Source organism: Pectinophora gossypiella, chromosome 3 (genome assembly GCF_024362695.1).
Source record: "Pectinophora gossypiella chromosome 3, ilPecGoss1.1, whole genome shotgun sequence".
NCBI lineage: Eukaryota > Metazoa > Arthropoda > Insecta > Lepidoptera > Gelechiidae > Pectinophora > Pectinophora gossypiella.
Window position 1 is genome coordinate 9,053,006 of NC_065406.1, and position 14,238 is coordinate 9,067,243.

At 33.2% G+C, this 14,238-nt stretch overlaps 2 protein-coding genes across 7 annotated transcripts in view; one reads left to right on the top strand and one right to left on the bottom strand.

Annotated features, from left to right (window-relative positions):
• Window positions 1-88: 88 nt before the first annotated feature.
• On the bottom strand, window positions 89-9,527 carry LOC126381850 (zinc finger protein Xfin-like). 6 transcript variants are annotated; one of them, XM_050031364.1, is made up of 4 exons: window positions 9,174-9,527; window positions 8,292-8,553; window positions 5,125-5,241; window positions 89-4,802 (listed from the first exon to the last, which is right to left on the bottom strand). In XM_050031364.1, exons 1-4 carry the CDS (start codon window positions 9,363-9,365, stop codon window positions 871-873), a joined length of 4,503 nt encoding a protein of 1,500 aa, XP_049887321.1. In that variant the 5' UTR covers window positions 9,366-9,527; the 3' UTR covers window positions 89-870. The 6 variants fall into 6 exon arrangements, with proteins under 6 accessions (XP_049887321.1, XP_049887323.1, XP_049887322.1 ...); XM_050031366.1 differs by lacking the exon at window positions 9,174-9,527 and adding an exon at window positions 8,852-9,138; XM_050031365.1 differs by lacking the exon at window positions 9,174-9,527 and adding an exon at window positions 8,767-8,847.
• A 616-nt stretch (window positions 9,528-10,143) lies between these two features.
• The window catches only part of LOC126381852 (uncharacterized), a 39,749-nt gene continuing 35,654 nt past the window's right edge, over window positions 10,144-14,238 (top strand). The window contains exons 1-4 of the mRNA XM_050031370.1: window positions 10,144-10,563; window positions 10,863-11,009; window positions 11,458-11,553; window positions 12,152-12,268. Coding sequence (XP_049887327.1) covers window positions 10,280-10,563; window positions 10,863-11,009; window positions 11,458-11,553; window positions 12,152-12,268 — 644 coding nt within the window. The 5' untranslated portion in view covers window positions 10,144-10,279. The remainder of the gene's footprint in view (window positions 10,564-10,862; window positions 11,010-11,457; window positions 11,554-12,151; window positions 12,269-14,238) is intronic.

Sequence of the window (14,238 nt, forward strand, 5' to 3'; positions counted from 1 at the left end):
TCGGGGTTATATGTTAAAAACGTCTTCCGATTCTTCTGACGAAAGCTAAGGACGAATAGGATAGTGTTTGTCAATTAAAACTAAAATGTAAAATCGAATAAAAAATGTATTATTAACATGTGAAAAATTGAAAAATATATTTTCCTTACAAAGGAACATCCTCCCTACACCTAGGTAAATTATGAAACTCAAAATTCAATTTTATTCTAATTTAAACTTATAAAACTAATAACGACACAGAATATGCTCGCGCTCTAGCAATAGAATTTGAAAATTATCTACCTATTATAAGAAAAAAAGAACACTTTGTTACATAGTTTTTAATTTAAATAATGTATTGCTTACATTATAAAAGTCATCAATTCTCGACTTTTAAAATTACTAAATATTAGAAAAACAATTAGTTTTTCTTTGACAGCTACCTACCACACAGGGATATTCTCAGGCAGCTGGTAATTCTGCCCCCACTGTTAACTAAATAGAATATTTGGGTCCCCAAAATAGTTCAAATTAATTGATACGGAATTAATTATGGATACACTTATACTTGAGATATACTTAAATCTACCTATGTACAATGTGTTAACATTATGTACAAGCAAAGATTAGCTTTCAATATTTCATTAAAACATAAATATTATTTTTAGCTCAACTGTTATACTGAATCTGTAACGTTTATTAGTCCTAATACTTGTAATAGCACATTCTCCTGCAGACTTCCGAAGGTGCAAATTATTATTTTTTTTCCTTTTTTAGCTTGGATCTTGCCTCATTTTTTGTTTTGTTATAGCCATTAGTGCAATTGGGTGTCATTTTTCATCTCCCAGAACATCGCATACCTACTTTGCAATTAATGTGAACTTTGATGCTTTAGATACTTTCTTCAATTGTGCTTCCATTTAGAACAGCAGTACAATCAACGATGTCAAAAAGATATTTTTGATTTTGGTTACCATGGTGAATTAATAGATGGCTAAATAAAGATTTTGAAGTAAATAACAGACCACATTTAAAACAATTCTGTTTGGATGTTCGAATTTTCGAGCTGCAGGTTTTGGAGTGAAACAACATGCTTACACGATTTAGAAAATGTAGGCCACAATTGCACTTGTAAATTTTTGCTCTTTTTTCTACAATTTCATTTTCCAGATTAGACTTTTCAGACTCAGGATCAGCAGACTGCTTTTCATCTCCTAATTCTATAGATTTAGTGTCTACTGTCTGTGTAGTCTCTACATCTTTGGACGATGATTCCACAGATTCTGTTAAATCAAACATTATAATCCTCATGTTTTTTCTTACGAATTCCAGATCGTCATCATGTAATTTATTGTGACGCTTCAGTGTACTTGTGTAAAAGTATAGGTTACACTCTTGACATTTTGTTTTGACTGCAGTGGAGGAACAAATATGTTTCGTAGGAGGGTGAACAGTTTTCAAGGTAACTTTGCATCGTTCACAGCAGTAAAATGTATAATCACACACAATTCCACTGAACTCATCAGTCGTCTGGTTTTCACCAGTGGGATTTTTCAAACTGTCACCAAATAAGATAACTTTTATTTTGTTTTGCGTGAAATTAGTTAATTCTTTGTGTCTCTTATTGTGACTTTCGTAGTGGTCATGATATATCAACAAGCCGCACAACTTACAACACTTCAATCTCTGGCTACATTTATGGTTTCTGGTTTGCATCTCATCGACAGATGCATGGCAGTTTCGACATCGGTATAAAACGTAATATTGGCTGCGATTGTATAACAACTTATTAATTTTGTTATCTTCCTGTTTGTTAAATATAACTATTCTGTAATTTCTGTATGATTTCCATCCAATATTGGGATCCGTATGAATTTGTTCATGTTGCGTGCGTGCAAAAGATGAAATAAAAGGCAAATTGCAAATAGAGCAATGATGTTTTCTAAGTTTAAAACATGAGTTATCTGCATGCTTGTATAAGCTCGACTCGTCAATGTAGGAACAACATTTATCGCACTTGTAGACTGTGAAATTAGGAGGTCCATCTTGTATGACTTTCATTTTAATTCTGCACTCGGATTTGTAAACCGACTTACATATTATAGCGTTAATTTGAGTTTCTGACAGACGGCCAAATACATGTTTTAGCCATATATTATTTTCAGATGTTAAATAAACACTATCAAAATAAAATATTCTCGAATTTATCGTGTCGCTATGGGACAAATGATATTTTTGATGCTTTTCGTAACATGTTTTGTCAAAAATCTTGTTACAAAATTGACATTTCACTGTTTCTACATTTTTCCATTCGCCACTATAATGTCCCTGACTGTGTTCTACAGCTTTATCATACGTATCAACATTAATGTTGCAGTTTTTACATTCGTATAATAAGTTCTCTGTTAATTTGGCAGTCTTTTCCTCATCCAAGTTCCATTCAGAACTCAATCGTTCTGACGCGTTATTGTGTTTATCTGCACTGCGTATTTTTGTAAAATTATGGAATAACATATGTAACTTGAAAGCTTCTTCTGTTAACCTCATGTCACATAAATTACAAGTTAGATAATCAACTTTGTTGCAATCATGACATCCAGCTGGTCTAGAAATGCTAACCAAGTCACATTTTTCACATTTTGGGTATTCCGGTATCGGCGGACTAATTAGTTTGCCATTAAAATTGTAGAATTCAAAATTTTGCAAATTGCAGGTTTTCAATTTGTAATGTAGTTTTTTATGTGTTTTATAATGTTGGCTTGGAAAAACAAGTCCGCAAACCTTGCAAACGCATTTCCGTAAATTTCGACAGCGTCCTTTAATATGTATATTGCGTGTAAACCTATTTATTAGGAATAGTTTACATGTGCCGCAATAAGTCAATTCACACAAAGAATTCCAATTTCTTTTCATTGTTTTTTCAGCATCTTTTGAACTTCCATCTCTTTTAATTCTTAATTCTTTCTGTTTACGTTCGTGTTTGATGTTATTTGCACTTTTGCGGACTTTACTGACTTGGTTATATTGTAATTTTACCGGTTGCTGATTTTTATTATTATTGATTGTTATAACGTTCGAGTTCACAATGGTTATATTATCGAATTTGATATTCTCAATTTCATGACTAGCTTTATGTGACTTACCAATAGACTCATCGATTAAAAGGTCACAATATTTGCAGTACACTGCGCTCGGTGTTTCACTTTCACAGCATTTTGAATAGTGTTCCACAAAGCCGTTTTCGTCGAAATGTACGGTGCATTTTAAACAATTAAACAAAACTAGGTAATGTGAGTCTGGACATAAATCGTACACCATGAGGTTAGGAAATACGTGTTGTTTTGTGTGTCGCCATTCATCTTCTTTTTTAAAGAACTTGATACACTTTTTACACTTCCAATGACTTAACATTTCCATGTGATCTTTATGATTTCTTGCAACTTCAGCAGATAGAAAATGTATGTCACATTTAGTGCATCTAAACAGCGTTGACTTCAATAGTAGACATTCATCCTTCATATTTGTTCCCAAAGATCTTGTCAATTGAGAGGCATTGGTTTTTCGCTGATCAATATCGCTATTATGGAATAATGATACATGACAATTGTATACACTGATATCATTATAATTTCTTTGACAAAGTTGACAAAATGAGTCAAATTTGACTGGTTTCACTGTATAACCGGTTATCTTGTGTTCTATTGCCAGATGTTCTAGACAATGTTTTAGTTCTTTAAAATAATGATGACATATATGACATCTGTAAAAGTCAACATTTGTGTCCAATGCTTCCTTCTTTTTCTTTTTATCCACTGCTACATCTTTTTCCATTTCCGTTTCTCTTAGATTTATTCTACAACTCTCTGATAAATCCTTGTCAGGTTGCGACTCCTCAAGTAGTTCTACATCTGAATGATTGACATCTTCATGAGCATTGTTGGGACAATCTTCTACTGTTACTTTCTTTTCTTTATGTCCCAACATGTGGTGCTCAAAATCTGTTTTATTAGTGAATTTTTTGGAACAGAACAGACACCAATGAGTTTTCAATTGAATAACACTATATAAATGTTGTATGAGCGATTGCTGAGTTAGAAATTCTTTCTTACAGTGAAAACAAACATGACTTCCATTAGGCTCCGATTTCTTTAATCTTTGCATAGTGGTTTCTACTTTCTTTGCCATATTGATTTTATTTTGTTTTTCTTTATGAAAATTTCTACAGTGTCTCATTAAACTAGCATGTACAGTAAATTTTATATTACATTTTGCACAATATATGGGTGTCTTTTTATTCTGTTGCTTGAAAACTGTATTCTTCTGTTCGATAACTCTATTCTTTTGCTCGATAACTCTATCCTTCTGATCGATAACTCTATCCTTTTGATCGATAACTCTATCCTTCTGATCGATAACGCTGGCCTTCTGATCGCCAACTCTAATCTGTTCGACAACTCTAATTTTCTGTTCAATAAAGCTGTGAAATTCATTTACATGAATCTCAAAACTTTGTTTGTTAGGAAACAATATCAAACATTGTCTGCAAAATCTTTCACTTCTTTCTAAATATGGTTTCATATCCAGCAATTGAAGTTTTAATTCATATGAATTCACATTTTCTTCAAATTCTGTATAATCCAGTTTTCTTTTCGGTTTTGATCCTAATATAATTTTTGTACTTTGGTTATTACTGTTCGATGAATTATCATATGGATTATTCAACATATCATTTTCTTCTTTAAGAGAAATATTTTGGGACTCATTGATATCACTTGCCACTTGCAAACTGTTAGATAACTGATATTCATTGACTATTTCTGAACCTGAAACAAAATACTAATTAGATATTTTCTGTAGATTGGTACAACACAATGATAAATAAAAAGCATCTTGTTCCTACCCATTTTACTGTGTATTATGATACAACTGCGAAGATTAAATGGGCAGCCCTGATATTATACCACGTTAAAATAACTTGATAATAATGACAGCTGCTCAAACAAGGTAGTATAGATAGTTTAATCTATGACAAACTTAGCAGATCATCATCATCTGCCTAATCTTATCCTGCTTTTCATGGGGTCCACTTATCGAAGATTGTTAGCAGATCTATAAATATAAATAGTTGGTTTAAAATACACATACCATCCTCGTAACTGTCTATTTCCTGTTTAATCACAGTAATATCTGGAAAAATATTTCGAATTGCCGGATTATCCAATACATCATGTTCTTCTATGTCAATCTCATCCGCCATTGTATCTGTAACAATATCTCTATTTACAGCTCCACTTTCAGGAATGAGTAAGAACTACATAGAAACATGAACACCGAAGGGGTTATTTTTCGATGCTAGATCCAGTTTAACCTTACACGGATATTCGGTAAAAAGATTTCTTAAAACATTATATCAGACGTTTGTCTAAGAATTTAATATTATTGATCTAAGTTGATTAACTGCACCAATTCAAGTATTATCTCAACTTTCTAACTAAAGAAACTCAACCAATAAATAAATATTCCTGATAGTATAGGCGGCCCGTTAAACAACATATAGGTACTCTTAACAAGATAACGAATAAGATTTTCACATGCTGCTATTGATATTACAAATGCATTCAAACTCAATTGTAATTAAAAATACCTAAATAAAATACAAAAAAAAATTAAAAGCAGCAAAATTCACATGTGCTCGAGTAGTAGTAGTAGGTTAATGGTCCATAAAGACTTTACATGGCAAATACTTACACCACATGTAATTAAGATAAAATGAAATAAACATTCAAATTCTATATAGCTAACTTGTCTTAAATACCTATGGTTCTTGTGGATGATGAGTTGGTTACCTGTCACTGTACCTAACAGTTCTTCATAACTTATTATTATCACAATTTATATTAAGAGAAATTAGGACAAATTAAAAGTCAGTAAATATATTATCACAGTTCTGTCAATACCGATGGGGGATAGTGGCGTGACTTTATGGTACCTAACCTATGAAATCTTTAGTAGAACAAGAGGACTATTAAAAGGTTAACCTTACCAAATCAACAGAACTTTACAGGAAAAAGACTTGCAGTAGACTAAACCCTCGAAAAAAGCATACCGAATAACGATATCCAGAAAGAAACAAAGTAATAACAATGACAGTTGTCAAACTTGATAAAATTACGTTGAGATTTACTTAGATAGGTAGACTATGTACGAACCCTAATAAAACTAACATTATGATTTATTTATTACACAAGGTACATAAGACAAAGCATTTGCTTAGAATATTATTTAAATTAATTAAGTAACTACGCACTCTCGAGATACATTTCTTAAAGATCATGTTTTTAAAATATTTACTTTATAATTTTTTGACAGTTCGTGCGTTTTGATGTCTTATTTCAAAATGTAAAATTAGGTATTATTTTTTTCTGTCAAATTGATATTCTGTTCGCCGTATTACAAATTAATACGTAATGTTTTTTTTATTAAACGTAACTAAATTAAACCATTTCGTAGTCACTATAAGTTGTTAGTTAATACTAGTTGGTCCTGTCGTGAAGCCTATAAATATAACCTATAAATAATTGTAAATTGGCACAATAACAATTAGGGCAAAAAGAAATTAGAAACGTTGTTTTCAACATGATTTTTCTGTTACGTTATCCTAATTTATTTACAAGAGTTTTAGTAGGTACCTACTTTACAAACAACAAGTTACAAATAGTAGGTTACCTTTAAACCACACAAGTGTGAGTCGGGCTTGCTAAAGGACCATTAAAATCGAAAACACATTATATTGATAAATACATAACACAAACTAAGTACCTATACTGTATTATAAACAGAGAAAATAGAGAGAACAGTTATATTTCTAATATCTGTGTTAATATTCCTCGGGGTAGTACAGAACCCTTACCTCTTTGCACAACTACCGAGTATTTTCTATTATTCTGTGCTATTCTTTGCTTTTCTATTTCATTTTCCACAACACAGAGCCACCTCTTTCACAATCACAATCTGGATTTCTTGTGAAAATTATCTAAAACATATATATCTAAAATATATATTTGATTAGCAATTCTTTCATCTTTAAAAACAACCAAACAAATAAATATTGGTTCTTTGTCCTTTACACTTACAGCCCTATTAGCAATGGCACCATGTACTTAAAACAACCGTTGACAAGTCCAGACATATATACCCTTTGACCCTGGGTGGCTATCACATGGGTTTTGTTATTGAATCTTTTTATTTCTCTAATGGTTATATTATAATACTGTTATTTAATTTCCTTTTTCTACTCCTCTACTTTAATCTGGCATTTAAATAACCAAAAAGTCTAATATAAGTACATACATAATTAAACTCTTTGAAAAAGTGTACGCTCTATGGCCTATAAAGCATTGTTTACAAAGTGTAACTGTACTATAATGTCGCCAAAAAAGCATTGTTGTTGTTTTTTTTTTTTGACCTGGAAACTGGCACCTTTACTTTGTTTGGTGCCATAGATATACTATAAAAAAAAGTATACATTTGCCGCCATTTTCCCGCGCGTTGGAAAATAAATTGGAAAATTTTTGTGTTTCGTTTAAAATTACGTCGTCGTAGAAAAAGTATTGTATGCAACGTTGTATAACTAGGCCAAAAAATGCTCGTGGCGTCTCTTATTGCGATGTTCGCCAAGGCTCACATCGCAACTCACGCCACTCGCATTTTTTGACCCTTCTTATACAACTGTTGCATAAAATACTATTGTCTAAGAGTTATGCAAAAGCACCCATAACGCTGGCCTGATAACCCACAGTATACAAAGCCTCGTAAAAAAATATAATAAAAATATACTATAATCTTGTTGCAAATTAGTGAAGGTTTTAATATTTGGTCTGGGTTGAGCTGTTCTATGTGTTTAGTTAAATAAAAGGCTTTGAAATTGAAATAGGTGTTAGTCATGTCCTTCGTAACTATATTTAACTTTTAGTTTTGATGTCATTAGATATGAACATTATAGTGACAGGTTACCAACTCAATACCTGTATTCAATAGGTGCACTATATCAGGGACAAGTGAGTATCATCACTAAGTCAACTTGCAGGGTGTTCATATAACTCAGTTTCTATCTTGTCATTTTCGACCATTGAAATCGTAAGAATTTAAACTGTGATAAAAACTAAAGTTACTTGCCTGAGATAAAGTTACTTCATAAATAGAATGAAATATATTTCTTCACTCAACAATTTTAGATCCACCTTAAATTGTTTATTGTAATTTTGTACCTACATTTATGTATAATTGGGTGGATAAAGACAAACATAACATACCTGAAGTTTCACTTAGACTATCTTCATAAATTACTGGACCTAGGTTTGTATCTAATGAAACGGAGTTGGTTTCTGCAGATTCCACTGCACATTCTTCTAATCGTTGCTGTTCCGTGGGCAGTGGTTTACCATTGTTTATGTAATTATATACACCCGACAGATCTTTACATTTTTTTGGCACACAACCTGGTTTCATGCGTATCACAGTTTGCAGAGACCCCTTTATACGATATTGCATATAACTTTTCGTATCATTCTCCAGCTGGAATAAGAAAATATTAGTATAAACTTATAAAAATCTACCTAAGTAGGTACTTATAAAAGTATGTTAAACCCACTTGTCGAACCAGTCATTGACTTTGTATGTTTAACAAGCATAGGTATTGGTTATTAAAACCATACAAAAATAACAATGACAACCAGAACAAATAACTTAAGCATAAAACATGATAGAGATACTCCATTAAATACCTACAGATTGATACATTTGACAGCTGTTAGCACAAAAAAAAACACATTTCTCTTTCGCACTGCGCTATATAGGTTTAAGGTATAGGTACCTTGTTTCTGTTCTGCTGACATAAACATTGAGCTACATATTATGTTTAACACAGTATATATCCCTTTCAATGTAAGACGATTAGAATGACAGCAGGACAGAGATATAGAACATCGCCTAGAGCGAAAGAGAGAAAAGATAAATCTCTTTCGCACTAACGGTGTTCAACTTGGCACGAAAGAGACGTGAAATAAGTCACTAATCATGCAACGTAGAAAGCGACTTTATAAGTGATAGCAATATCTTCCAGGCAACTATTAATAGTGACAAATATAATATGAAATAGAAGTATGTGTAAGTATCTACGTGAAATAAAATCTTACATCAAAGTGATCTTCACAAAGATACAGAATACTAGTTGTAGCGAAACTTGTGGGGTCTCGCCCGGCAACTTCTAGCCACTGTGCCCGCTCCGGCATTCTTAAAGGAACACTTATAAATAATTTGTCAGGAGATTTAATCGATGTGCTAATACATCCCTGTACTATACACCACTTGTATTTGTGTTTCTTCATTTTAATAAATCGCTTGTTTTGGGTCCCGTTATAGTTTTTAGCACTTTTACAATCCGCGAAGTAGACGCTAGTCGCAAAGCAAAGACACTGTTTTTTTTTTAAATGTGTGAAATACTAGTGTTGACTGTTAAACTGCCGATCGGTAATCGGACTACCGATAAAATCGAATACAGTTAAGTTAATCGAGTACATGCGACTACAAAACTCGATGATATAGATGATGGTATTGAGAGGCCAATGGGCTAAACAGACAAATACTATCCGCCAACGCCGCTGCCGCCCGCGCCGTCGTCGCCATCCGTAGCCTCACGCCATCGCGCCGCAACCACCGCTTTTGTGATTTTGGAAAAAATCCTAGAAATAAATCAAATAGATTGAATTAAAATTTCAAATCAGTGCCTTCCTTTGATGTATAATAAATAAATAATAATATGTTACTATAGATTAATAACTATAGTGTGCCATTGATGGGAGAGTAAATAAGCAGGTATTGATGGGAATTGATCCACAATAGGTACCACAAATGTATTGTCGCGGCTGTAATGGACAATTTACTATGCATCTACTTACATCAGGCATTTTTGCACTCTGCTTTTATGCGTATATTTACGTGCCTATTCATACCCAAGGAAGGAAATAAGGAAGACGCGATGGCCGGTGACGCCATGAGACAATCAGTCCAAAAACGTATTTCACGTTACGAAACTAAAACATAAATATTAGATATTATTTTATTATTTGGTAACACTGATCAACACTACAAAAAAAAAATATGTCCCCCCTTTGCTCCACCTCACCGCACAGCTGATCAAATGTCAAGAAAATGGAGTTTTGTTACGCATTTATAAATTCAGATTAGAAAAGTAACAATATGAATTCGACTAATACTATTTCTGCAGCCTGGTTAGGTTAGAATGGATAGTGCAACTCCATTTCAACCTTGGGCTGCTGACGATAGTGCTAAAAATGTTAAATCCGAGAGAGAACTAGCGGATGACGCGAAACTTCATCGTGAAAATGTCAATCCAAAACATACGCAAACTGCGTCTTACGATAAAGAAAGTGTCGCCGCTGCAAGCATCGTTCCGGGACCGTCGGGCGCTGCCGCACCCGGCGCGGGACCCGCTCGGGGCAAGGAGTCCAAGATGGACTCCGCCAAAATCGCTTCTATGCACCAAATCGTCGAGAACACTCTAAGGTAACAAAGCTCTCTTTCCTGCTCGATTATCTCCTGTCTGTTGTAATATTCCGCCAATTATATACTGTAATATGTTTAGATAGTTTCGCTTTGCGTACTCATGTATTTCTGCAGGCTTTAAAGCATTGATGCTACAACAGACAAACATAATACTATTACTATGTAAATCTGTTATCAAGATGAATTTGATTATAAATATGCATTCATTTTACTTTTTTTGTCATTATAAATTGCATCTTATAATATGTTTAGGAATGTTAGGTTCATACTGGGTTTTAACTGACAATATTAATTTTCAGTCAAGAGGGTCGACAAAGGGTGGCCCAGCTGTTGGAGGCAGTGGAGGCTCTGAGTGGTGCCGAGAGACTGCTGTTATACCTACGCCTGCCCACGGGGGTTCCTCCACATGACCCGTTAAAGCAGCCTATCAATCCCCTAGGCTCCAGGTATTTATATGGAAAACTACAATAACCCAAATATATAATAACTGAATATAATGACCCCGGCTTTATTAAATTATAACACATTAAACAAGCTAAAAAAAGCTGTAGTGAACTTAAGAAAGGTGCCTTTTTGGAATAAAATATAAATAATTTATTTTAGATATAAGTAGGTAAAGGTTACACAGCAGTAGTGCACATAATAATTAAATTTATTCTCTAAAAAGAGGCATTTTCTGTTTTTCTGGCCTTACCTTCTTATGTCTTGTATTCTAACAATAATTAATTGTAATAAAATAACACTGATTTTATAATTCTCAATCCATTGTCACACATTTATAAAAATGAAAAATGCACATTTTCCTTATCTAATTATTTATACCCATATTATTTATTATTGTTTAAAAGTAAATAACATTCAAGAATTTGCTGATATTATTAAACTAAATTCTAGAGCGGAACTTCAGCAGACTGTGACATGGATACAGACACACCTAGAAGTTGACCCGGACGTCTCGTTGCCCAAACAGGATGTGTACGATGAGTACATGTAAGTAATCATCTAAACATTATTTTAGTCAATTATATACAACCTCTGACTTACTAACATTGTTTTTGTTTGTTTTATTATTTAAAAGCCATTTCAATGAATTAGCAGTTCAGCTAAATGGTCAAAGTTATACAAATCGCCTTAAAAAGAAGTCGCGAAGATGATACAAAATGGAGGTGCGACACCTGAAGTTTTCCGTCTTGTCTAACAAGACGGCTTACTTATTTATCATAATTTATTTGTCATTGTGTGATCTGTAACATTTATTCATAATACCATGGGCGACTGTAATAGCACAAATATTGAATTAATAAATAAATAGGTATTTAGCTGCATAATTCAGAAACAAGCCAATAAGCCATAATTATTAGTATTTGTTTAGTGCTGCGTTGGTAACTATTAGAAGTATTTCTAATTTGAATACCTTACAATGTGATTATTTGTAGGGAAACCTCACGTCTCAATGGCGCCCTCTAACGTTCATAAACTTTCATAGCTTACTTTTCTGGATATTAAAAAGCGTTACGTTTATCTACAATTGAGTAGTCTTTTGAAATTATGTAAAAACTTGCAATAAAAATAATTTTGTTTTGTGCAGTGCACATTGCATGAGCAGCAACATGAAGCCGTTGTCGACTGCGGACTTCGGCAAGGTGATGAAGCAGGTGTACCCGACGGTGCGGCCGCGACGCCTCGGCACGCGTGGCAACTCCAGGTAAGGATACCAAAGTAATAGACATGATGATAACTTAGTCAAATGAGAATTTTTTCAAAACTTCAAAACCATTTTTTGTATAAATAAATTCCTCTTTAGTCCTGTCAATAACGGAGATGTATAGTGCGTGAGAGGTATCCTAAGATTTATCTTCAGGAATGTGTTCAGGTTGTTTAGGGAGTTATCATGCTAAAAGTCTCAACATTTAGGACACGAGCCAGAGTGGGGGTTAGGTTTTTGGGTTTTTCGATAATATAGCAAAAACGGTGCGTCCTACAGAAAAAAGTTCAATGATGGGAAATTCATTTCCGCAACTTAATTTTTGCCCAACCATACAAAAATATTGAAAGAACCTTTCTTTTATATTCCCTTTTTTCTCACTTTTTTAAATTCCTCTTCAAAATTAAAACTGTGAGGATTAGTTCGAGAAAAAAGATACTTATAGCCCAGTTATTCAACTATATAAAATAAACAATTATTTTTTATTAATAACTGTTTTGTGTTACGTAATGGGTGTAGGACAAAAGTACCACTTTTGAGATTTTTTTTGATGATATCTCAAAAACGATGCGTTAGTAAAAATAACTCAAATACAAATACAATGTATTATTTTAATTAACTATAAGATAATCATTACACGTAGTTCGTTTTAAATTGCTCACACCGTAACCGTAACTGTGACGTACATTCGACGCGCTTAAGATACGAGCAATGAGCGACGTTTCCCAAAAAAGAAGCAGATGGCGCTGTACAGTTTTACCTTCGTTTAACCTTCTAATTTCATGGATCTTTTATCTTTGTTTTAGGGTATAAATGATGACCCTCTGATACTCATTATTATTCCATCCAATTTATTATTATTATCCGAAAAGTGTATAAGAACGAAATTGTAGGAAATTTAATAAGCTTTCACTTAGTAGTAGATTTTTTTTCTCTAGGACGCACCGTTTCTGAGATATAGCGAAAAATCTACACATGGGACCTTTCCCCGCTCCCCCTACTCCCCTAGTATGTTATATAATTGCAATATTGCTTTCTTAGATGAATTACTTCGATGTGGCCATTTTAACCCCCCAGGAATCCCTGCTTACTAGCATTATTAAAAGATTGAACTACAACGCGCGCAGCATTATTGCGTAGCGTGCCCGTGTATACAAATGGCAAATAAATATAGGTACCTATTTAAATTACAAGTATTCTATAAGTTTATCGTGATTGGGCGTTTAATTATGCAATCATTCATTATCCATTAATTGATAGCAGAATAATTTCTGTATAGTCTGTATAGAGTTGATACCTAGTAGGTATAAATAATGGATAAGTTATCAATTATAATGCTATTGCATGCCGTCTACGTAATAATAATGTTGAATGGGTGACACACGTTCCTGCATTATAGTAGGTAATATTGTATGTGTATAAGTCATTATTTTTTTAAATCCATCCATATTTCCAGACACAATAGTTTAAACAATGGGATTTGGATTTTAAAAGGACTTTGGGCCTTACGACCATATATTTGATGATCATGAATGTTACGCTTCAGCATGGGTTCTCATCGCGAACATTAGGAAACATTGTTCAAAAAAATTTCAATAGATGACGCTAATAGTACCGATTTGTAATTAAAGTTTCTTTAAAAGCCAATAATCGATAAATAGGCACTAAAATTATGTTTTATAATTTAAAAGTTATACTCCAACCAAAAGTTAATCAAAGATATTGGCATTTAATGGAGATTTTTATATTTTTAAATTTAGTGGTTACTCTAGCGGATTTACGTCGGAACTACGTCGAGTATGGAGCTTGTTGAGGGGTTGAACGTTCTCGTTTTTATTAACGCCATCTATAATTATGTGTAAGAAGCTCGCTTAAAGTTGCGCCATCTATCGTTAATTATTGCAACATCGATCTAGCTTTGCCACAGATAATAAAATATTACGTTTTTAAAAGTTTTTGTTTATTTGCAG

What these genes read in the sequence shown, in the direction of transcription:
- LOC126381850 (XM_050031364.1), bottom strand. Translation starts at nt 9,365, where the DNA reads ATGAAGAAACACAAATACAAGTGGTGTATAGTACAGGGATGTATTAGC. An exon ending in TTTGTGAAGATCACTTTGAT is followed by an intron (nt 8,554 to 9,173) that starts GTAAGATTTTAT and finishes TTCTTATTCCAG; the next exon opens with CTGGAGAATGATACGAAAAG. An exon ending in AATAGACAGTTACGAGGATG is followed by an intron (nt 4,803 to 5,124) that starts GTATGTGTATTT and finishes ATTTTGTTTCAG; the next exon opens with GTTCAGAAATAGTCAATGAA.